Below are 22,514 nucleotides of genomic sequence, written 5' to 3'. Positions count from 1 at the left end.
GCTTATGTTTGCCTAAGTTCCTACTGCCCAAGATCTTTTGCAGGGTTTCAATTATTCACATACATGCATATGGGATGGAGGCACTGCCATTCATACCTTGCACGTTTTCAGCAGTGGTTGCAGAAACGAAGTTTTGAAAAACCTGATGGATTTCTCGAGGGACGTTCTTTCCCAACCTGTAACTCAGAAGGATTATGCAATGAGGGTGTATTAGGCAAGGTTCCATGGTACTAAAATACTGTTTTTTTGTCAGTTACAAATAATACATTTTAATACAAATCATGGAAGGTCCATGCTTATAATCACTTACTATTTTCAGAATCTGTCTGAAAACCAGCAGCATTGAGCTCTCCCAAAAGCTGCAAGCATAGATGTTTTAGCTAATCAGCATTGTACCATGGTGCTTGGAAGAAAAATATGAAATGTCAGCGCACACTCTTAATTCATGCTAGGCTCTGTGGACCATATACATGTGATAGAGTCGGAACAGCTGTAGGATCAAATGGAACACAAACACGACCTAGAGAAAGAAACAACACAAGTGTCAGCAATAGGGTGTGCATTGTGTGAGAGACAATATACCCCAGCAGTTTGAATACTTCGGTTGGCTCATCAAAATAAAATAAATGAAAGTTCAGGTTGTTGAAGTGACTGCATTTGTAGTTTGGAGGTTTCAAATGGACATGCCAAACGTATGCATAACTAACTTATCTTGAGATAACAGCATGCCATCTCATTATCAATTACTAAAACTGGAACTGAATGCATTATGACTTTAGGGCCATTGCTGGAGATAAACAAGGGGGAGGCGCCGGTATAGGGCTGCCGGACCACCCGGAATCACGGGGAGCCGGTGACCTTAGGGGGCCGCCTGCTGAACGAGAAAGGCAGAGAAACATCTGAGAGTAGAAGAGAAGGTGCTAAGAAATTTCAGGGGTTAAACGAAAACGTTCCACGTAGGGGGTATAAATGCGAAGAACAAGTTCTTTTGAGGGGTGTTTGCATAAAACAGATTGCCAATATGTTCCAGGTCCCTTCGTTTCCACACAAACGGCCATGATTCTCCAGGCACACGGTAGCACCAATGTCCTCCGTAGCACCAGATGTATGCTCTCCTGAACGGCAGAGGCATCCTTCGAACTTCGGATCCGCCATGGCTGCCGCTTCTCCCCTCGTCTCCCTCCTCCCCCTACTCCTCCTCCTCCTCCTCCCGGCTACAAATGCCATCTACTGCGACGAAGACGACTGCTACGACCTCCTCGGGTACCATCCGCTTCCTCCTCCCCTCCATTCATTACCTTTGTTTCTTGGTTCCTTTTCCCGCTCAAGAATCGTTGCGCGCCGCAGGCTTAAGCAGGACGCGAACGCGTCGGAGATCAAGAAAGCCTACTACAAGCACTCCCTCAAACAGTGAGTTCCTCCCGCTTTCCTCGTTTCTTGCCTCCTGATTCCGCCCTTCCCCAATTCGACCCGATGCCGACCGTTTCTTAGAATGCTCTGCACTGTGCAGCCATCCGGACAAGAACCCTGATCCAGAGTCGCGAAAGCTCTTCGTCAAGATCGCCAATGCTTACGAGGTCTGGCCTGGACATTCCTGCCCATTTCAGTCTTACTTGTAGTTTACATATCTTCCTGACATGACTGAGCGATTCGTGGCGCCCAAGATCTAGTGTCTAATTCCATGCATCAATGTCAATTTTCGCAAGATTATCACCTGCACCGATATGTTTATGAATTGCGTCCATGAAATCTTGCTCAAATCAGTACAGTAACCACGGTATCTGAAATGCCACTCCAAAATGGTCCACTTGTTAAGGTATGAAACCTGCAGTAGGAGCTAATTGAACTATATGTCATGGATGCTTCTTAATTGAGTAAAGATCACAAAACCGCAGGTAATCTGACAGTTCCATTTCCCAAGTTCATTCACTGTTGTCTGAGATGAGTAGATGACATAACCACATCATCTTCTGTTCTCTCGTAAAAATGAGACACCAAATGCATGGCTCCTTGATATATGTCCTTAAATTGCAATTTGTGACAGTTTGTCCTACATACTTTACTCTGTGAAATTTAATCTTAATTTATTTGACACCTGAGAGTGTTAGTTTTGTTCTTTGAGGTTCGATTGAAAAACTCATTTTCCTGAGTGATCAGTGCTGATATGAAATCGGTAATAAATGAGTTATGGTGGCCCATGGCAAGACACCAGAATTGAGATTGTGCTGGTCATATTGCTTAGCTGCTCAATAAGCCAAGGAGTTATCATCTCTGGAATCTGGATAAATACTTGACATAACATTTGCAAATAGCTTGGCATGTTGTCCATGTTGTTCAGATGACTGAACTTACAAAACCAACTTTCTTTACAGCTGGCCCAAATAATTTGTGGAAGTTTTTATCTCCTTCCTAAAATGGAATTGTAATAAACATCAAATTATTGATCTTGCATGATGAAATTAATTAGTTCCTCTGTGAAATGCATTGCCGTTGACTGCTACTTGCATCTTGCCATGCCCTTTGTTTGGTTTGTAAATTTTGTATCTTTGAATTGCTATTTCCCCCCTAATTTGCCCCCTCCAAATGTTTTTTGGCTCCTAATTTATTCTATTTTTTATCCATCAGATTCTAAAAGATGCATCCACTAGGGAGCAGTATGACTATGCCATTGCGCATCCGGAGGAGGTAAACATGCATTGCCTTGCTGTCATGAAAAGGAGTATAGCTGTGCTATTATCAACTCTTCATCATCCCATCAAATGATTTCTATTTTCAATAATTAGAAACATTTGACTTATAAAGTTTAGCCATCTTTTCACATCCTGTGGTCACGCCCTATGACGCTTCTTCGAGCTACATCTACCAGATGTCCAGATCAACTCTTTATACGAGTGAAGCACACTTAATTAGGCCTTTAGCTTTTTCAGAACTCAGTAAGCGCGTATATTAAAGAGCGAACATTATTGTTCCATCCTCAGTACTTGCCAGACATTTTTTCATCATTGCTTGCTAAATTGCTTGCTATGTATTCATATGAACCTAGAGGTTCCATTGGAACTATGTCAATCCTTTTTGCGGCTAAAGTGCTAAGGATATCTTGCTTTGTCTGTTGCATGTTCTGAAGGAGCAATAGTTGATACAGCTCTTTCCATGTTGGGAACACTGTTCTCAACTAGACCTCTACTTCCTCCAATCAAAAATATAAGTTCATTTGGACATCGACATGATCTTCAACATGCCATTTTGACTAGTAATAGCTATAAAAATATATGAACTTCAATAGAAATTGTTACATATTATGAGATTAGTTTTTATGATAAATCTAGTAACATTGTGGAATAGCAGACGTTATGCCACATATGTACTCTTTCAGCTTATTACACATGCAACATATTTACATGCTATATCTAGTTTTTTTGTTTAACTCAATTAGTTTTCTATCACAAAGATTCATCATGGGCTTAAGTTTGATTTTAAGAATATATAGATATCAGTTTTTCTGGAAAATAGTTATTTATATTGAACAGACCTAACTTTTTCATTTTAAAAAAATGGATACACATGACCTGAGAACCAGAGCATTTGAATTAAGATACCCAATATTGCCCCCAAATAATTATTCCAATCCAAGCAATTTCCACAAGATTTCATATCTGACAATTATAAAGATAAAATCTAATTAAGATTGGTTCTATGATTTTGTCTTTAACATCTGTGCACTGTTACTGACAGCCAATTGTGTGTATTGTTTATTGGCCATTTCAGGTTTTTTACAACACAGCTCAGTACTATAGGGCATACTATGGACATAAAACGGTTAGATTTTTGTATCCATAAAAAGTTTGTGCAGCAATGTTCTCCATAAATTTGATAGTATTGCAACTAACTGCACCGCCTGTCTGTGTAGGATCCTCGTGCTGTGTTGATTGGTCTTCTCCTAATTGTTTCAACATTTCAATACATAAATCAGCTGACAAGGTATAACCAGGTATGGACATGGAATACAAAGACAAATATAAGGTTGCAGTTATTTTAGATGTGATTCGTATTGGTTGTTTATGAACCAAATATTCAACACATTCAGAATTTCAATGATAACAGACAACAGGCTCTGAGAACTTTGTACATACTATCACTATCAATTATGCTTCCAAATAGTAGATACAGTTTTTAGAAATGTATCCATTACTGTTCTACAAGTTTGACAATTTTCCTTATCAGGGTTTCCACCTTATTTCTATTGAACCTTTTACCATCTCAATTTTCCTGGCATTTAAAGTTTAAAACCGTACACATTGTTTTGATCTTGGAAAACATAGTAACTTTTATACTTTGGTTTCGTTCGTGTTAATCTTCTACTGTAATTTTTCTCTAACCAATATTGATTTTGAAGAACTGATATGTTTAATTGGGAAGCTTTGCAACTAGAGAACTGTCTTATAGATTATTTATCTTCATATGCCGTAGTGTCATGACTGTCAATACAAAACATATGGTCTTGTATCCTTTGCCCATCTACAATATAAGACACAACCAAGTGATTGAGCATTACATCACAATGCAACAATGGTGCAAACATTGAAACTCTAATGCCCTTATTGCAGGCCATAGAAAGTGTCAAGCAAACTCCTGCTTACAGAAATAGGTTAAAAGCATTGGAGTTTGAGCGAACAAGAGGAATTGCTAACAAAAAGAAGGGTCACAAGCAGGCAGATAAGTAAGAACTGATAAGCTTGATTTCCTTTTTGTCCTATTTTTTTGAGTTAAGGCTGCTTTTGAGCTTTGTTAATAGGTTGCAAAAGTTTAAAGACATGTTTTTGCATATTTTCAATTTGATGTTGTATTCCTTTTTTTTAAAAAAAAAGGCCTGGTAGATTCCTTTGCTTTTCAATTTCTTTGTTATTGTAGACATGGTGTTTTCAGAAAGGTACATGCTGATATCATGATGCAGTTCTGGATTTGGAAATTAAATTTTCTCTCTACTGATCCCTCCGTTTTTAATTTGGAGGGCATAGTTTTCTTTGGCTCAAAGAGCAATGAGGTAGCTAATGTGATCAAATTGGCCCCATTAATTCTTAAGAATGCATGCAGCTCTGTTCTCTGGTTTGCCTCTTTCTCCACATACAGTCACGCAGGTCACCGATATTAATGAGTCCATAGCATACACATAACTGCCAGTCTCTTCGGAAGAATCAAATTTCTTTGCATGCACAAGGAGTTAGTAGGGGTATAGATGTCCATGAGTGATTTGTAAACTGAACATGCCCATCAAAACTGAACAGCCAACAGAAAAAAATACGGCCTTGTGAATCTGAACAGAGGGAATATATTTATGTGCTGTCTTTCATATTATGAAAGGTGTTCCCTAGTGCCTAATTTTCTGTCATGTATCAGTTTGTGTTTAGTTTCTGGTACTGGGTATTAATAGCTTTCTTTCTTATAATTGCTTTTTCTTTTCTCTGATGTAGGAAGGCTGAAGAAGAGGTCAGTAATGAAGTTGAATTGCAAATCCATGGTGTCGAGAAACCGTCTGTCTGGAGGCTCTATGGTGTCCAGTTTATACTTTTGCCTTATTCCATTGGCAAGGTCAGTTCATGACTTCATGTCTTCTAAATTTGTGTGTTTTGAGCTGAGCAAATTGCATAGTACCCTCCTTCAACTTCAACCCTTTGGACTTACCTGCTCTTGTTTGGAAATTTTGACATGAAGCATACTGAGTGAATCACATTTAACTTTTCTTGTGGCAGGTGCTTACTTGGGAGATTTGTTGGTTTTGGAGATACCGGATAAAGAAATTGCCATATGCATGGGAGGATGCTTGCTACTTGACTCAGACTTCACTCAAGATACCTGCCGGTACTTGGAAAAATATTGGTAATTGCAATTTTATCTAACTACTAATGTGGAATTCAGTTATGGGCAAGGTTATGGTAGCAACCGTTGTACTAGGGGCAGTATCCTGGATATCGGCGGCTGAATTTCGCCGTGGCCAAGGGGAGTATATGCTAATGGCACAACGAGAGGGAGAGGGCGAGGGATAGGGCTTTGTTATTGCTCAAGCTAAAATAATGATGCTTAACCTGTATTAATAGGTAGCTTGCTTACAATACCATGGTATAACTTGAATTACAAATGCTAACAAATAAAGATATAATAAACCCTACTGCTGAGAAGGCCCTAACTTACTGAGGTTAGGCTATTGGGGTGTGCTTGCCACTTCCTCCTCCAGTGCATTTTGCGGTAGTTAATCTAGAGCAGTACAATCTTTATTATACCAACTAGTTAAATGCTGGGTAAACGATGTTTCGCTTATCTTACATTGTAAGTTTAAGGGCTACAAATCAAGCATTGCCCACTGCTGGATTTTTGGTCACTGCTAAGGTACATGTTTGGCATGTTCATTTTGCTGTTTGGCAAAAGGCTAGGAGAACTTCATTGGTGTAGGGAATAATGTAGTCGTAACAGCAAAATACTCACCATATAATTATGTCCAACTACTTAACTGGCTAGAACTTTATTTTATGGCCTGGGGCACTTGTCAGTGTGACTAGGCTGCATACTCCTCATAGCGTTATTTTTGTTTGCATTCATGGAATGATGATAGCCTGTGTCTGATATACTGTGTGTTTTAGATGATCCTAGGAAAGAGGACCTCGTGATGAGACGCCTTTGGGAGAAGAGCAACATGGAGAGGTACATCGCGGAGACAAGGAAGGAATCGAAGCGTAGGAGGTAGCTAGCCGTATAACATTTTTCGCCCCGAGATTACGGGGAGGTCTTGGCAACACAACATTTAGAACAACGTGTTGGAAGGAAAGGAAGCACACAGACAACTCAGGCTTGATTTCGCCGACAGCGGGATGCGCCAATGGTCCAGAACGAAGAAGCATAGAAGTTTTGTTACCCTGTGAAACAAACTGTAATTACATATTTACATCGTTGAACGTGTATGTTAAATCTTTATACAACATATATACATCGGATATTTGTTTCCTTTTTCCAAAACAATTTGTATACATGTGTACTGGTCGGATGGACGGAGCGTTTATACATGTATACATTCGTTGGCTGCTGCCCATAAGGCCATAACGGGCAAAGGTGAGCAGCACATCCTCTTCCTTGCCCGCCGTCCATCCGTTTTTGTGATGAAAAACAATCAAGCCGTCGATGATGACAGATCGATGGCATCCGCAACTCGTATTAGGCTTGCTGTGTGCATATGCATCATGTGCCATGTCATCTTTGCTCGTCGAATGGCTGTGCCGCAGATTGCAGAAGAACTGAAGAAGAAACACATGGCTCGGCAAACGTCGCTCTCCCTCCGATGATCCCGAGGGACCGAGCCCATAAACACGTAAGGGGGAGCTGGAGCTGGAGCTGCTCACGAATCGCTGATCGCTTCTGCAACGAGTCAATGACCGCGACGACCGACCGTGACCGGGGATCGATGGAGGTACGCGCCCGGGCGCCCGGCAAGATCATCCTCGCGGGCGAGCACGCCGTCGTCCACGGCTCCGCTGCCGTCGCCGCTGCCATCGACCTCTACACCACATCCTCCCTCAGCCTCCTCCCCGAAGGTGGCCCCCGCCCGCCCTGGATCAGATTCTTCGTTCTTCGTCACTGCCGCCGCCCTCACCTCCGCTTCTTCGTTCTACACAGGGGAGGATGGCGGTGCAGGCGTGGTGGAGCTGGACCTCAGGGACTCGTGCCTCACCTTCTCGTGGCCGTGCTCGCGCATCCGCAGGGCGCTGGGGGAGGTGGGCGGCAAGGCCGGGGCGCCGACGCCGTGCTCCCCTGACGAGCTCGCTGCCATTGCCAAGCTCTTTGAGGGCCAAGACATCCCCGAGGCCAAGATCCGGCTCTCCGCCGGCCTCTCCGCCTTCCTTTACCTCTACACCTCCATCCTGGGGTTAGTTTTTTCTGTCCATATTAATCTTGCAGCGTCGACACCTGCCCCAACATTATATTTGACAGATGTGATTGGTTGTGTTCTTTGAAACGGATTCGAATTTTCATTTCTGACAATTAAATCCTACGCACCTTGGTGATAGTTCTAGAAATGCTATCACGTACGAATTCCTATATCAGATAGTACAAATCCATACCAACATAGAAATATAGAGCAACAACAGAGTACAATATCATAACATAAGTATCGTGTACATCTATTTAGCACATGCCGGTACAAGTCCATCAGGACTTAAACAAGAAAGGTAAAACATCTATGCAGCGGAAGCATAAGCTATGACAAACTCCATCTCTAGAGGCGACTCGAGCGAAGGACCATCCCTAGTCTTCCCATCCGTTATTGTCGAAGACGTAATCGGGCTACAGGTTGAGCACTATCCACCACTAGTCTTGGATCAAACCCCGCCCATAATGTAAGCGAGCGGTATGTACGAGAATAGATGATGTGACTGGTCGTAAACTGACTCGGTCCTTAAGCGGCTGAGAGCGAGCACTCTACTCTATAAGTATGTGCCGAAGCACCGGCAACGTACAAGTATGCCACCTGTTCCTCAGTTACAAACAAGATACCCACCACAGGTACAAGGTATAGAGAGAGTTCAGAATGCTTTCTCCTAGCAAGGCACTCCTCAATACCATCCAGGGATTGCTCCCACCAAAACACATCAATGAATCACACTCACCCAAAACACATGCGAGAATGTTTAAGAAATCCCATCACCAAAAACCATGGTATATGCCCATCCATAACTCAAAAGCATGTATATGGATATAAGTGCGGTGGAGTAGCTAGGGGTCTGTAGCTAGCCCACAAAAATAGGTAACAAGGAAAATAGGATAAACAATTATCAAGGCATGGCTAAAACATTGCCTATGCAATCCATCATCATCAAGCATCATAAATAAAGCGCTAGGAACTAAGCATGCATAGGATCTATATGATAGGAAGTGATATGACATCTTGTCCGTAGTAGTTTGGATCTTCCTCCGCATAGTCGGGGTCTTGAGGGTCTTCTGGGTCGTAGCTCGGGTCTCAACAAAACAAGATACGACGTAAAGTAAATTAAATGACATTACATCTATGCAAAAACTCCAAGAAAACCAAATTTAGAAGATCCAAATAACACCAAACTAACTACAAATAGCACGCGCTCGATTTTACAAATTTAATGCAACTGGTTTCATATTTTTCGGAGTTAAAATGAATTAGTTATGAACTTTTAAAGATTAAAGGATTTATTTAGTTATTTAAATAATTTCGGAAAACATTTATTAAAGGTGACATGTGTCAGCACCAGGTTGTGCCACGTGGCAGTACAAGAGTGCGCCACGTGTTTGCTGACATCAGTGTTGACCATGTCAACTATCAACTAGGTCCCACCGGTCAACCGGTGGACTCCACAGGTCAATGGGCCCCTACAGGTTAGTGGCCCCACGGGTTAGTTGGCCCGTTTGACAGTTAGTGGGCCTAGCCTCGGACACGTAAGTGCTGACATGCCACGTGGTGCACTCTACCTACGTGGCTCTGCCACGAGGTGCCTACGTGGCAGCCTTGTGGCACGCAGCGGGACCAGCACGTGGCGACCAAGCAACGCAGGTGCAGTGCGGCACGATAGGCACGACGCGACGACGTGCGCATGGAGACGGCGCACGGCGGCAAGGCGAGCGCGAGGCAGGATCATGGGCGCGTGGCGTGCGCGTACGTGTGCGCGCGGTCACGGGGTAGTCCCTGGCCGCAGCGACGCACAGGGCCCTGACATCCCGGGCCCGCGGCTATCGCTGGCAAGGACTAATGGCGGTGGCTCGAAGGCTGGTCAAGGGTGCCAAAAGAATGAAGGAGGGAGGCGGTTGGGCTTATAGAGGGGCACAGGTGAAGGAGGACGGCATCGGGCAGAGTATGGCGGCAGTGCTTCCGCGGACAGTGGCTCCCGCTTTTCCTCGGGTGGCCTCCTCTTTCTTCCCTTCCTTCTCTTCCTTCTCTCCTCTTCTCCTTCTCCTCCTTCCCCATTTCCTTCTCCTCCTTCCCCTCGTTCTCTCGAGTGGCTGGCGGTGCATGGGCGGAGCCCCGAATGGATGGCGAGGAGGGGCTCCGGGTGTCCCTATTTATAGAGGTGAGGAGCGCGGTTAGGGTTAGGGTTGCAACGCCGATGCTAGGGTTCAAGGGGGCGTGGTGTGGTGGCATGGACGGCCAGGATGTGGTGGTGTGTGGCGTAGGCACGGTGGCGCACATCCGAGGCTACCAGCGCAAAAGCGGCGGGCGCGGGGTAGGTCATGGGTGCGGCGTAGGCGCGGGAGTGGGTGCCAGCACAAACGGCGAGGCGCAGCCATCCCATTTGGCGTGCATGCCCGGCGCGCGTGATGGTATAGTCGGAAGGAAGAAGGAGGAGGAACAGGGGTGGCTGATAGGCGGGCCCGAGGCATCGGTGAGAGAGAAAGGGTGAGGGGCGCGATGCAGTTTAGGCGAGCTGGCTAGGCCGGGGCTGAAGGTAGGTGATGGGCTGTGTTGGCGGGCTAGGCCAGTGGGCTGCAGCTGGCTTGGTAGTTAGTAGGTTAGGTAGGTTTTGGTTTTATTTAAATTTTGGTTTAGGTTTATTTTGAATTTTGAATTAGATTCAAAATTCAAACGCACACAACTTAAGATGCAAAATAAAATCCAAAGAGATCCAAATCATTCCACACAAGTTTTCAAAGGATTTGTGATTTAATTATTAGGGATTTAGATGAGAAGAGAATTTTTCTTTCATTTGTAAACATGCACTCAATTCAAACAAAAGTTTTAAATTTTTTGAAATTTCACACAAATAAATATTATAATTTTTTGGAATATTATAGTCTCCCCCCTATAGGAATCTCATCCTCAAGATTAAGCTTCGACCTCCTCCTCTAACAAGTGTGGAAACTCCTTTAGATCAGACTCTTTCTCCCAAGTTGCATGTCTCAGTATGGTTGCTCCAGAGTACTTTACAGTAAGGAATGGATGTCCTCCTTGTCGCTTTCTCTGCGCGAGCTAAGATCTTGACTGGGTGTTCTGCATACTCCAAAGTGTCTTGTAAGTCTAACACTTCGGTGTGAACCTCCTCCTCGGGAACTCTCAGACACTTCCTTAACTGTGATACGTGAAACACCGGGTGTACTCCAGCCATGCTTTCCGGTAGGGCAACCTTCTAAGCGAGATCTCCAATTCGCTTAACCACCTGGTAGGGGCCTACAACTCTTGGCGCAAGCTTTTCTTTAATCAAAAACCTCTTGGTTCCATGGAGCGGTGAGACTTTGAGGTAAACGTGATCTCCAACTTCAAAGGATAAGTCTCTCATCCTCTTGTATGCGTAGCTCTTCTGGTGACTCTATGCAATCTTTAGGTTCTCTGACCTTGCTCACGTTCTTCTCAGCCTCCTTAATAGTTGCTAGTCCAAAGAGAGTTCTTTCACCAACCTTGGACCGCGTCAGTGGTGTTCTGCACTTTCTTCCATAAAGAGCCTCAAAAGGTGACATCTGAAGACTAGCTTGGTATCCGTTGTTGTAGGAAAACTCAACAAAAGACAAGATGCTCTCCCAGTTGGTGCCGTAGGTAAGTACACAAGCTCTCATCATATCCTCCAAGATTTGGTTCACTCTTTTAGTCTGTCCATCAGTCTGTGGGTGAAACGTTGTGCTGTACTCCAAGGTAGTACCCATAGCTTTGTAAAAGCTCTTCCAAAACTTGGCAACAAACTGCGGTCCTCTGTCGGACACAATACTCTTAGGTGCTTCGTGTAGCCTCAGGATGTTGTCCACGTATAGATCTGTGAGCTTCTCGGTTTGGTAGTTGCACTTCACCGATATAAAGTGAGCGACCTTGATGAGTCGATCCACAATCACCCAAATCAAGTCATTTCCTTTCTAAGTCCTGGGCAAACCCACAATGAAGTTCCTGTGTAGATGGTGGTGTAGCTGCTCAATGACGCTGTTCTTGGCGACTAGTGCTGCATCCAAGGTATCAGTTAGCTTTTCCTTCTCCTTCAGCAAGGCGTTCTTCTCCTCTACCACCTTGTCCTTAGCCCTCAATGCCTCCTCCATCCGGACAACTCTCGCCTCCAGCATGGCAATCCTTAGCAAGTCCCTCTCGTCGTAGGTGTCCGGCGCAGTGTCCACCTCGTGCTACAGGCGATGGTTCGTCCGGTCCAGGTCAGTCAAAGTAGTTCGTTGAGTCTCTAACACTGCCATCTCGAACACGTGCACCACAATCTCCTCGAACTTAGGCACCTTGGGGTCTGCAGCTACAATCAGCTTCACCTCGGTGGGCACGACATCCACACTGCCCCTCGTACGGCCCTCGTAGCGCACATCCAGAGTGCAGACTCCCGCTCTCTCACAATAGGCGAAAGCTTGACGGAGCAATGCCGTGCTCGTTGAGCAGAGTGCAAAAGCCTCCGTAGCGCACTCCGTCTCCAGCAAACGAGCGCCACTCTTCGGTTGTCATCTGTAAAATGTTGTTAAGGGTTGTTAGTAAGTCATATAAGATAGAGAAATCAAGGTGATAATAATAAGTGTTCAAGGGGTTGTGTAACAGTCAAGGAGTATATACTCAGTTCAAGGATAGTTTAGGCTTCCTAAACTATCGTCCATTGCTAGGGATCATCCTACGGTCAAGTATGACTCTGATACTAGCTGAAACGGACTCAAATTCCTATTTCTGAGAATTCAAGCCTACGCACCTTGGTGATAGTCCCAGGAAGGCTATCACATGCGAATCCCTATATCAGATAGTACAAATCCATACCAACACAGAAATATAGAGCAACAATAGAGTACAATATCATAACATAAGTATCATGTATATCTATTCGACACATGCTAGTACAAGTCCATCAGGATCGAAATAAGAAAGGTAAAACATCTACACAACGGAAGCATAAGCTATGGTGAATTCCATCTCCAGAGGCGACTCGAGCGAAGGACCATCCCTAGTCTTCCCATCCGTCATTGTCAAAGTCATAGTCGGGCTGCAATCCTGAAAAGCCACCATCTACCCAAGAAGTGGGTAGGCCACGTCAACTCCCAATAGCAGCAAGCCAAGAAAATGGGGGAATTATACTATATGCATAAGTAAACCTATATATGGCTGTAGAAGTTTCAACAGTAGCAGCAATCAAGGAAGTAGCAAAGCATTACCATCTTTGAGGTCAACACATCAAACAAGGAAGTCGGCACAAAAAACAAAATCCTTCACCCAAGGGTCTAGCACCAAAACGCACTAGGCAATGTGAGAGCTTCCTCCCTTCACATCTCAACGGCAAACGCCAGCCTATCTCAAAAAGGGGAGGTAGAAGAGTAAGCAAAGTTTAGTCAGAAGTAGCGGTAGTCAACAACACTGTCCATAACCAGTGGGCACAGACTATAGCTATAGCTTTATACACTCTGCAAAGGTTTTACAACAGTACCCGCATGGATGGAGCCTGAACGGTAGCGATCCATCCAAACCCCACCTAACAACCGGAAACCTAGTAGGTGGATAGCTCTCTCCTGTTTCCTCGAGTCTGGAACCGTCCTCGACTGCAAGGCACGCAGTCACCGGTGAGGACCTCGAAGCTGTGAAACCTACCCATATCGGGGTGCAGTTTGGTCAGAGTAGGCCAATGTCTCAAACTCCTTACATTATCCTCTAAAAGGCCTACAGGTTGAGCACTATCCACTACTAGTCTCGGACCGAACCTCACCCATAACGTAAGCGAGCGGTATGTACGAAAATAGATGCTGTGACTGCTGGTAAACTGTCTCGGTCCTTAAGCGGCTGAGAGCGAGCACTCTACTCCACAAGTACGTGCCGAAGCACCGGCAACGTACAAGTATGCTACTTGTTCCTTAGTTACAAACAAGATACCCACCACAGGTACAAGGTATAGAGAGAGTTCAGAATACTTTCTCCTAGCAAGGCACTCCTCAGTACCATCCAAGGATTGCTCCCAGAAAAACACATCAAGGAATCACACTCACCCAAAACACACGCGAGAATGTTTAAGAAATCCCATCACCAAAACCATGGTATATGCCCATCCATTACTCAAAAGCATGTATATGGATATAAGTGCGGTGGACTAGCTAGGGGTTTGTAGCTAACCCACAAAAATAGGTAACAAGAAAAATAGGATAAATAATTATCAAGGCATGGCTAAAACATTGCCTATGCAATCCATCATCATCAAGCATCATAAATAAAGCGCTAGCAACTAAGCATGCATAGAATCTATATGATTGGGAGTGATATGACATCTTGTCCGTAGTCGTTTGGATCTTCCTCCGTGTAGTCGGGGTCTTGAAGGTCTTCCGGGTCGTAGCTCGGGTCTGAACAAAACAAGATACGACGCAAAGTAAATTAAACGATATTACATCTATGCAAAAACTCTAAGAAAACCAAATTTAGAAGATCCAAATAACACCAAACTAGCTACAAATAGCACGGGCTCAATTTTACGAATTTAATGGAATTGGTTTCATATTTTTCGGAGTTAAAATGAATTAGTTATGAATTTCTAAAGATTAAAGGATTTATTTAATTATTTAAATAATTTTGGAAAACATTTATTAAAGTTGACACGTGTCAGCATCAGTTGTGCCATGTGGCAGCATTAGAGTGCGCCACATGTCTACTGATGTCAGCATTGACCTGGTCTACGGTCAATTGGGTCCCACCGGTCAGCCGATGGGCTCCATGGGTTAGTGGGACCGTTTGATTGTTAGTGGCCCCCACTAGTGGCCCCGACCTCGAACATGTCAGCGCCACGTGGCCGTGGCGCACTCTACCTACATGGTAGCCACGTGGCACGCGACGTGGCCAGCGCGCGGTGGCCAAGTGATGCGGGTGCGCGCGGGCGCTAAGGCACGTGCATGCGGAGATGGCGCATGGCGGCAAGGCGTGTGTAAGGCAGGGTCTTGGGCGCGCGGCGTGCGTGCGCGCGCGGTCATGGCGTAGTCCCCGGCCACGGCAGCACGCGAGGCCCCGGCATCTCGGTCCCATGGTGGTTGGTGGCAAGGGCGAGTGGCGGCGGCTCGAAGGCCGGTCAAGGGTGCGAAAAGAAAGGAGGAGGGAGGCGTTTGAGCTTACAGAGGGGCTAAGGTGAAGGAGGACGGCAGCTCCGGCTTTTCCTCGGGTGGCCTCCTCTTTCTTCCCTTCCTTCTCTTTCTTCGCTCTTCTTTTCCTTCTCCTCCTTCCCCTCTTTCTCTCGGGTGGCTGATGGTGCTCGGGTAGAGCCCCGGATGGATGGCGAGGAGGAGCTCCGGGTGGCCCTATTTATAGTGGCGAGGAGCGCAGTTAGGGTTAGGGTTGCGACGCCAGCGCTAGGGTTCAAGGGGGCGCGGCGCGGGTGGCGTGGCGCGTATTCGATGCCACCAGCGCAAAAGTGGCGGGCGCGAGGTAGGTTACATGCGCGGGAGTGGATGCCAGTGCAGACGGTGAGGCGCGGCCATCCCATCCGTCATGCCGCTCGATGCGTGTGATGGTACGGTCGGGAGGAAGGAGGAACAGGGGCGGCTGATAGGCGGGCTCGGGGCGTCGGCGAGAGAGAAAGGGTGAGGCGCGGTGCGGTTTAGGCGGGCCGGCTAGGCTGTTTAGGTGGCCTGCTGGGCTGGCCGGCCGGTCTGGTGGCTGCGCGAGGGAGAGGGAAGGTTGACGGGCTAGGTCGGCTGGCTGGGCCGGGGCCCAAGGCGGGTGAGGGGCTGCGTTGGCGGGTCAGGCTGGTGGGTTGCGGCTGGCCTGGTAGTTAGTAGGTTAGGTAAGTTTTGCTTTTATTTAAATTTGGGTTTAGATTTAGTTTGAATTTTGAATCTAATTCAAAATTCAAACGCACACAACTTAAGATCCAAAATAAAATTCAAAAAGATCCAAATCATTCCACACAAGTTTTCAAAGGATTTGTGATTTAATTATTAGGGATTTAGATGAGAAGAGAAATTGTGTTTTATTTGTAAACATGCACTCAATTCAAACAAAAATTTTAAATTTTTGAAAATTTCACACAAATAAATATTACAAAATTTTGGAATATTACATTCTTCTGCAGCTGCAAGCCTGGGAAGGCGGTGGTCACCTCGGACCTGCCCATAGGTGCGGGGCTCGGCTCGTCCGCAGCTTTCTGCGTGTCCATGTCGGGTGCTATATTGATGGCGGCTGGTGCAGTCGGCATTGGAGGAGACAGAGAGGCTGATGAGTGGGAGTTGTTCGGGAAGGATGATCTTGAGCTGGTCAACCAGTGGGCGTTCCAAGGGGAAAAGATCATCCATGGCAAGCCTTCTGGCATTGACAATTCTGTTAGTACTTTCGGTATGCTATCAAATTGACTGAGTTTTTTAAACCTTCAGAACTTGTACCATCTGAATTTCAATTTCCCCCTGTCAATTCTCCTAATTTGTTTTACTTCACAAAACTTATGTGTGAATGTTAGGAAGCATGATTAAATTCAAGAAGGGGGAAATGACAAACCTCAAGTCCAGGAACCCAGTCAAAATGCTCATTACTGATACAAGAGTTGGTAGGAACACAAAGGCGCTAGTTGCTAGTGTATCTGAAAGAGCATCTAGGCATCCAGATGCTATGGCTTCTGTCTTCCATGCAGTGAACTCCATTAGTGAAGAGCTTTCAAGCATTGTTCAGTTAGCAGCCGAGGATGAAATAGCCATCACCTTGAAGGAGGAAAAGCTAGCAGAGCTTATGGAGATGAACCAAGGTTTGCTTCAGTGCATGGGAGTTAGCCATTCTTCTATAGAAACAGTGTTGCAAACAACTCTGAAATATAGCCTGGTCTCAAAGCTAACAGGAGCTGGTGGTGGAGGCTGTGTGTTAACTCTAATACCAACCCGTATCCTTTTCATATCCCCTGATTGCATCTTTTCCTTCATTGTTTGATATGATATAAACACCATACTACTTATATATGATTTCTGTTTATCTTTAACATCTCAATTCAAAGCTTCCAGAAATCTGGGTCTTGATATTCACTAATAAAGAATCTGACAGGAGAGAAACTTCAGAACTACAATGGCCTGTCTTTTGAAAAGCAAAATGCTCAGTACTTAATAACATATAACCATGTAAAATGATTCTGGTTTGCATCCCATCTAATCTAGATGAATTTTAATGGACTAAATCTATCAACATGGAAGGACAAGGACTGTAGCAGCTTAAATTTCTAATTATCTTTTTGTTTTCAGATCTGAGTTTCTAATTTGTACCTGCTTAGCTATGCATAGGCTATGGCATTGACTTTTACTGGTTTAGTCATGGCACTTCTTTGCGCTTTCATTTTTCTGCATACGCAGTCAATAATGTTTGAACTTCATGGATCTTTGAATTTTGTGTTTGTTGTCCCTTCAATGATGCACAAAGCTTCCTTGACATGATTATCAGTATCAGCCAGCATAGTTTTGGAGAAAGTTGCCACAGAGCTTGAATCTCATGGTTTTTGCTGCTTTAAAGTCGAGGTTGGTGGACGAGGTCTTCAAGTATGCCGAGGATAAGACTCATCCTGTTCCGAGGAGATGTTGTACCATACTTTTAGAAAATGCCTTACCCTACCGAACTAAAGAGTTAAGATTCACTACTTCAATTGTTCGATGATTAGGATATTCTTCTACCTTCCCCACGAGATTCTTGTATTCACTACATGAATTCCAAGATGCGGATATTGTTCTGCTATTCCTAGCAGATTACTGTATCGAATAAGCACCCAGCTGCACGATTGCTGGTGTCATTGTTGTATCAAAATAAAATTTAAACTTAATGATTATTGCAATGTTGTATCAATAAAATATCAGTTTCGCCCCCCCTCCCCCCCCCCCCCCCCCCCCCCCCCCCCCCCCCCCCCCCCCCCCGCCCCCCAAAAAAAAAAAATCAGATCATTCCATAAATTACTTTGAATTGTTCGTTTTGTGCAAACTTTATCCAATCAAGATCCTTGTTCCCTCTATGTGCACAGGCTATGAGAACTGAAGGCATTTTTTGTTGGGCTGGAATCACGCATCAATCTTGTTTTATGAAGAACACAGAGCGGGTATATGGTATCCTCTATTGGTTGCCTGCAAATCAATAAGTATATTGAGACAGCGTGCAGCACAGGAGGTCGTTGATAAGATCTGCCAGCATAGTGGAGGTCTTGTTGACCAGGTATGCTTCATTAGCTGTCGATCTTCTAAGGAATGATGCGTAGAATTCTATTTCTATTTTGTTGCACCAGGCACAACTTGTATCAAAGGAACTGATACGGGTAGCAATTTTGTGGCATGAAATATGGCATCAGGCTCTTGAGGAAGCTAGTAGGATGTATTTTGGCGAGCACAATATCGAAGGAATGCTTGCTGTACTTGAGCCATTGCATGCAATGCTTGAGAGGGGAGCTGAGACAATTAAAGAGAATGCCTTCATTCAGGTATTGTTTCATGAAAATTATATGCTCTAATTCAGGCTTATGGACATGAATTACTGGAAGCTCATGAATGTTGTTTGAAATATCGGGAAACAGGTGAGGATGCTGAGCTAACAAAGTAGATAAAGACTGTCATTTTTGGTAACTTGTGTATTGACTTCTGTTAACGATGTGTCTGAGGATGACTATTATGCTCTTTAGGCATGGGATTTGTATTACCATGTTTTCAGAAGAATTGACAAACAGCTTCCAAGTCTCACAACTCTCGATTTGCACGTAACAACATTATTATTTCTATTATCAGATATCAGTTTTTTTTTGCCATATCTTCCCTGATCAATTATACGTTGTTTCTTTCAGTCTGTTTCACCTGAGCTACTCAAATGTTGACGTTGGAACTTGCTGTGCCCGGAACTTATGCTGCAGGTCTTGCTGTTACCGATTAGAATATTTATTTTAGCTCTGTTTTTTGGGGAACCTGTACTGTTTTCTTACATCATTGAGGCCCCAGGAACCTAGATTTTTATCCCACTTCATAGAATTCTAATATTTAGATTGACATGTTACTTCCAGATTCACCACTTGTGACGATTGAGTATTTTGTTCCCCAATTGATTGTGATAACATCAAAACAAAGACCAAGAAAACTGACAATCCATGGAAGTGATGGCAACGATTATGCATTCTTGCTTAAAGGCCATGAAGATTTAAGGCAAGATGAACGTGTAATGCAGGTCTGTATTTTGATGAAATATATTTTCTTTACACTTGTTTAAATGGCTCTTCTGTTATTAGTAATATAGTCTTGAGAAACACATCTTTGTGTTGTGTGCCATAAAATTGTGACAGTCAAGAAAAAGAAAAACTTACCTTACGGCATACACCTCTGGTATTGATCTGTCTCTTTGATTTGAATCCAAAATAGACCGAGGTAAACCACAAATCCAAAATCTGACACTAAGTCTGTTCAGGTGCATTAAAAAAATAATTAATGGGCCTTGATTTTGTAAAGGGAATGTGATAGTTTTAAACTAGGTGAAAAACCCCACTGGCAGCTTCTCGTGGCTGAACACTGTTAGAAAATATATGATGTGAGCATAAATAGTAGTAGCACTGTCCTTCCTCAACTCTGATTCTTAAAACTTGAAAGTAATTATCACTTAAGAAGAATTTGCTAATTTCAGTGTTCTTGCTTGATAGTGAAATTAGCATAGATATCACTTACAAATCGACCTTTTTTGTGTAATTTTGTTCTTTTACAGTATCTAATTTTCTTTCTTCTCCATTTAGCTTTTTGGTCTCGTGAATACTCTCCTAGAGAACTCAAGTAAAACATCAGAGAAAGATTTATGGATCCAAAGATATGCTGTTATACCTTTGTTGCCTAACAGTGGTTGGATGGGTTCCAAATTGCGATACACTTCATGCTCTGATCCGTGAATAGGTTTGTGTGATGTAGTCACTTGTTTTCATCTGAAACAAGCTATATGTATTTTGCTTCCTTCTATTTACATATTAGTGTTTTTTTTCTTGTCCAGATTTTCTTAAATCAGGAGCACAGGCTCATGTTGGCTTTTGCACCCGATTATGATCACTTACCCCTCATTGCAAAGGTGGAAGTATTTCAGCATGCTTTGCAAAATACTGAAGGAAATGACCTTGCGAAGGTATTGCACTGTCTTGGCTCCATGAGTATGCCCTTTGTATTTACGACATTGTAGTTTTATTCTGTGTAAATAAATTGTGGCAGGTTCTGTGGTTGAAAAGCCGAACTTTTGAAGTATGGCTTGAGCGGCGTACAAACTACACTAGAAGCCTGGCTATTATGAGCATGGTATGAGTTACTGTCTTATTCTGTTTTTTTCAAATGGAATCTTCATTAGTCCAAGCAATCTCATGTTAGATCGCTATAGGTACATCTACAGAGCTATTCTTCAATTAACCGTATCTATGATACAGTTATTTTTTGTTATAAGGGTGTTCTTTTATTTCAGTGGAAAAATATTACACATTGACTTTGGAGATTGCTTTGAGGCTTCAATGAATCGAGAAAAATTCCCTGAAAAAGTGAGTATTCTTTGTTGTGTATCATGCCTTTCCAATTACTTCTCTATTCTTTTGATAAGGTACGCAGGTGTTTCAAGATTCAAACTTTGTAATCTTTGACCAACAATTAGTTTAGCAGTTTTTAGATAGTATGATACAAAACTTTTACCATTTGATTTGAAAGTGCTTTCTTGTTATTAAGATTTTATAGTCATAGACAATATACAGAAATTAGTGGTCAAATTATATTCTTGGAGACTGCACTGAGTCAAAACGTGCCCTACGTATGGAAATGTAAGGGGTACTGGACAACTTGATGCTATAGTTCTCATTTTCGTGCTTCGTCATGCTTTTCTTTATTACAGATTGTTGTTCATGACTTATAACTGTGACTTAGCCATTGCCTCTTTGTTTGTGACAGACTGACAGTCTCTTATCAGTTTGCAATGTATGGTATAGGTACCATTCCGCTTGACTAGAATGCTTGTGAAAGCTAGTGTTGTGGACAACATCTTCGGCACAAAGTTCCACCGCAGGAACAAGGGCCCACCTCCTCCAGGAAAGGCTAGTTAGTTAGATTCAGATTAGAGATAGAGTAGTTAGTTGGGATTTTGTAAGCCGGCTCATTATATAATAGCAATGGCGCACTAGATTAGTTTCAAGCAGAAGATAAACCTCAAAGCTCAGAGCCTCCTAGGGAGGGCGAGCAGGTTGTTTATCAATCTGCTCATTGTGTTCTTAGTCAATCAACTAGCCATATCATCTCTGGTATTAGCCTTCCGTCGTTCCTGCTACCTGTTATTCCGTGCCATCACCCTTCCGCCAAAGTTTCTACCACCAAACCCACCTCTCCACCGCAACCATGGGTGACCCCTTCGTCACCCAATCTGTTTCCGAGAACGCCATCACCAAGATGAACGACATCAGCCAGAAGTTGGACCAGAAGCTTGGCAGCATCCGCCAGGAACAGGGCCGCCTCTTCTCGTCCATTAGCAACATCCAAACACAGGTGCTAGAGAAGAACAGCCGCTTCGACGCCTCTGGTTCCTCGTCTGCCGGTGATGGCAAGCACGGGCCGCCGCCGCCGCTGGTCAACAAGCTCCGTTCCCCAAATACGATGGCACCGAGGATCCCCTGGGCTGGCTTCACAAGTGCGAGCAGTTCTTTTGCTCGTAGGGCACACTACTTGGAGGGCAGTACCAGAACGTCTGGACGGTGACATTCTACTTGGAGGGCGCCACTGGCCAACAGTACTACCGACTGTAGAAGAATTGCGGCGTCCCCACTTGGCCCGCTTTCGTCAAAGGCATCAACAAGCGGTTTGGCCCCCCGGTGCGTAGCAATCCCCTCAGAGAGCTGACCCATCTACGTCGCACGGGCTCCACCAACGACTACCAGGAGCAATTCCTCAAGCTCCTGGCACGATGCGAGGGCGTCATCGAGCAGCAATAGATCGATATCTTCACCACCGACCTCCTCCAACCGATGAGCATCGATGTAGAGATGCATAAGCCCTATGTAACATCCCTAGCTTTGGGTAGACTCTTAAAAGCCTAATTAGAGGGTTTAAGGGTATAATTTTTGCACCTAAGTTTGAATCTTGCCTTTAATTGTTTGCAAATTTACTTGAACACATGACATATCACAAATACAGGCAAATTGAAGTCAAATATGGTCAAACAAGAAACCAGACATGAAAACAAGTGAAATTAAGTGAAAAAGGTATAAAGGAACCAAAACTCAAGATATCAAATTTGAATGAACAATTCAAATTGAGTAAGGGCCCAAAAACACCTCAAAAAGCAACAATTGGGGGTAGATGTTAAATTCAAAAATTGATAAAAACAACTTCACTTTTGTCAATATAAAAGTTGTAGAACTTTTCAAAACAAACAACTTTGCTTATTTGAGCTTTTGCTAGTTTGAAGTGGAACACTTTCAAAAATTGGGTTAAAGTTCAGCCAAATTCAAACTTTGCCTACTTGTATCTCCAAATCTAGACCAGTTTTGAACTTGAATCCTTTCTAAAAGTTGTAGTTTGAACCTAGGCCTACAACTTCTGTATTTGAAAATTTTCAAGTGTTGTTTGAAAATTTTGCACAAAAC

The 22,514-nt window shown here is 43.9% G+C and overlaps 2 protein-coding genes and 1 long non-coding RNA gene across 6 annotated transcripts; all 3 read left to right on the top strand.

Moving 5' to 3' along the window:
• The first annotated feature begins 1,046 nt into the window (after positions 1 to 1,046).
• On the top strand, positions 1,047 to 7,033 carry LOC117850987 (dnaJ protein ERDJ7). The gene is made up of 10 exons (XM_034732881.2): positions 1,047 to 1,263; positions 1,348 to 1,410; positions 1,511 to 1,577; positions 2,626 to 2,685; positions 3,766 to 3,816; positions 3,908 to 3,988; positions 4,605 to 4,717; positions 5,469 to 5,586; positions 5,748 to 5,874; positions 6,633 to 7,033. The coding sequence occupies exons 1-10, from the start codon at positions 1,085 to 1,087 to the stop codon at positions 6,734 to 6,736; spliced, it is 963 nt and encodes a 320-aa protein (XP_034588772.1). The 5' UTR covers positions 1,047 to 1,084; the 3' UTR covers positions 6,737 to 7,033.
• Positions 7,034 to 7,252: 219 nt separating this feature from the next.
• LOC117850986 (mevalonate kinase) lies at positions 7,253 to 17,763 on the top strand. The gene is made up of 5 exons (XM_034732880.2): positions 7,253 to 7,577; positions 7,660 to 7,909; positions 16,005 to 16,264; positions 16,386 to 16,799; positions 17,348 to 17,763. The coding sequence occupies exons 1-5, from the start codon at positions 7,325 to 7,327 to the stop codon at positions 17,455 to 17,457; spliced, it is 1,287 nt and encodes a 428-aa protein (XP_034588771.1). The 5' UTR covers positions 7,253 to 7,324; the 3' UTR covers positions 17,458 to 17,763.
• A 138-nt stretch (positions 17,764 to 17,901) lies between these two features.
• On the top strand, positions 17,902 to 21,209 carry LOC117850989 (uncharacterized). 4 transcript variants are annotated; one of them, XR_011897828.1, is made up of 10 exons: positions 17,902 to 18,103; positions 18,174 to 18,365; positions 18,401 to 18,638; positions 18,723 to 18,788; positions 18,936 to 19,096; positions 19,653 to 19,806; positions 19,901 to 20,029; positions 20,113 to 20,275; positions 20,357 to 20,429; positions 20,868 to 21,209. It is a non-coding gene; the product is annotated as an uncharacterized lncRNA (long non-coding RNA). The 4 variants fall into 4 exon arrangements; XR_011897829.1 differs by having other exon boundaries at positions 18,237 to 18,365; positions 18,401 to 18,788; XR_011897827.1 differs by having other exon boundaries at positions 18,401 to 18,788; positions 20,113 to 20,196.
• The last annotated feature ends 1,305 nt before the right edge of the window (positions 21,210 to 22,514 follow it).

This window comes from Setaria viridis, chromosome 3 (genome assembly GCF_005286985.2).
Source record: "Setaria viridis chromosome 3, Setaria_viridis_v4.0, whole genome shotgun sequence".
Lineage (NCBI taxonomy): Eukaryota > Viridiplantae > Streptophyta > Magnoliopsida > Poales > Poaceae > Setaria > Setaria viridis.
This window is presented reverse-complemented; position numbering and strand designations above follow the sequence as displayed.

Excerpts from the sequence above, each read along its gene's own strand:
- LOC117850987 (XM_034732881.2), top strand. The coding sequence starts at position 1,085 with ATGTCCTCCGTAGCACCAGATGTATGCTCTCCTGAACGGCAGAGGCAT. Across the intron at positions 1,264-1,347 it reads GACTGCTACGACCTCCTCGG|GCTTAAGCAGGACGCGAACG; the intron begins GTACCATCCGCT and ends TGCGCGCCGCAG. Across the intron at positions 1,578-2,625 it reads AGATCGCCAATGCTTACGAG|ATTCTAAAAGATGCATCCAC; the intron begins GTCTGGCCTGGA and ends TTTATCCATCAG.
- LOC117850986 (XM_034732880.2), top strand. The coding sequence starts at position 7,325 with ATGATCCCGAGGGACCGAGCCCATAAACACGTAAGGGGGAGCTGGAGC. Across the intron at positions 7,910-16,004 it reads CTCTACACCTCCATCCTGGG|CTGCAAGCCTGGGAAGGCGG; the intron begins GTTAGTTTTTTC and ends ATTCTTCTGCAG. Across the intron at positions 16,800-17,347 it reads GTTAACTCTAATACCAACCC|TATCAGCCAGCATAGTTTTG; the intron begins GTATCCTTTTCA and ends CATGATTATCAG.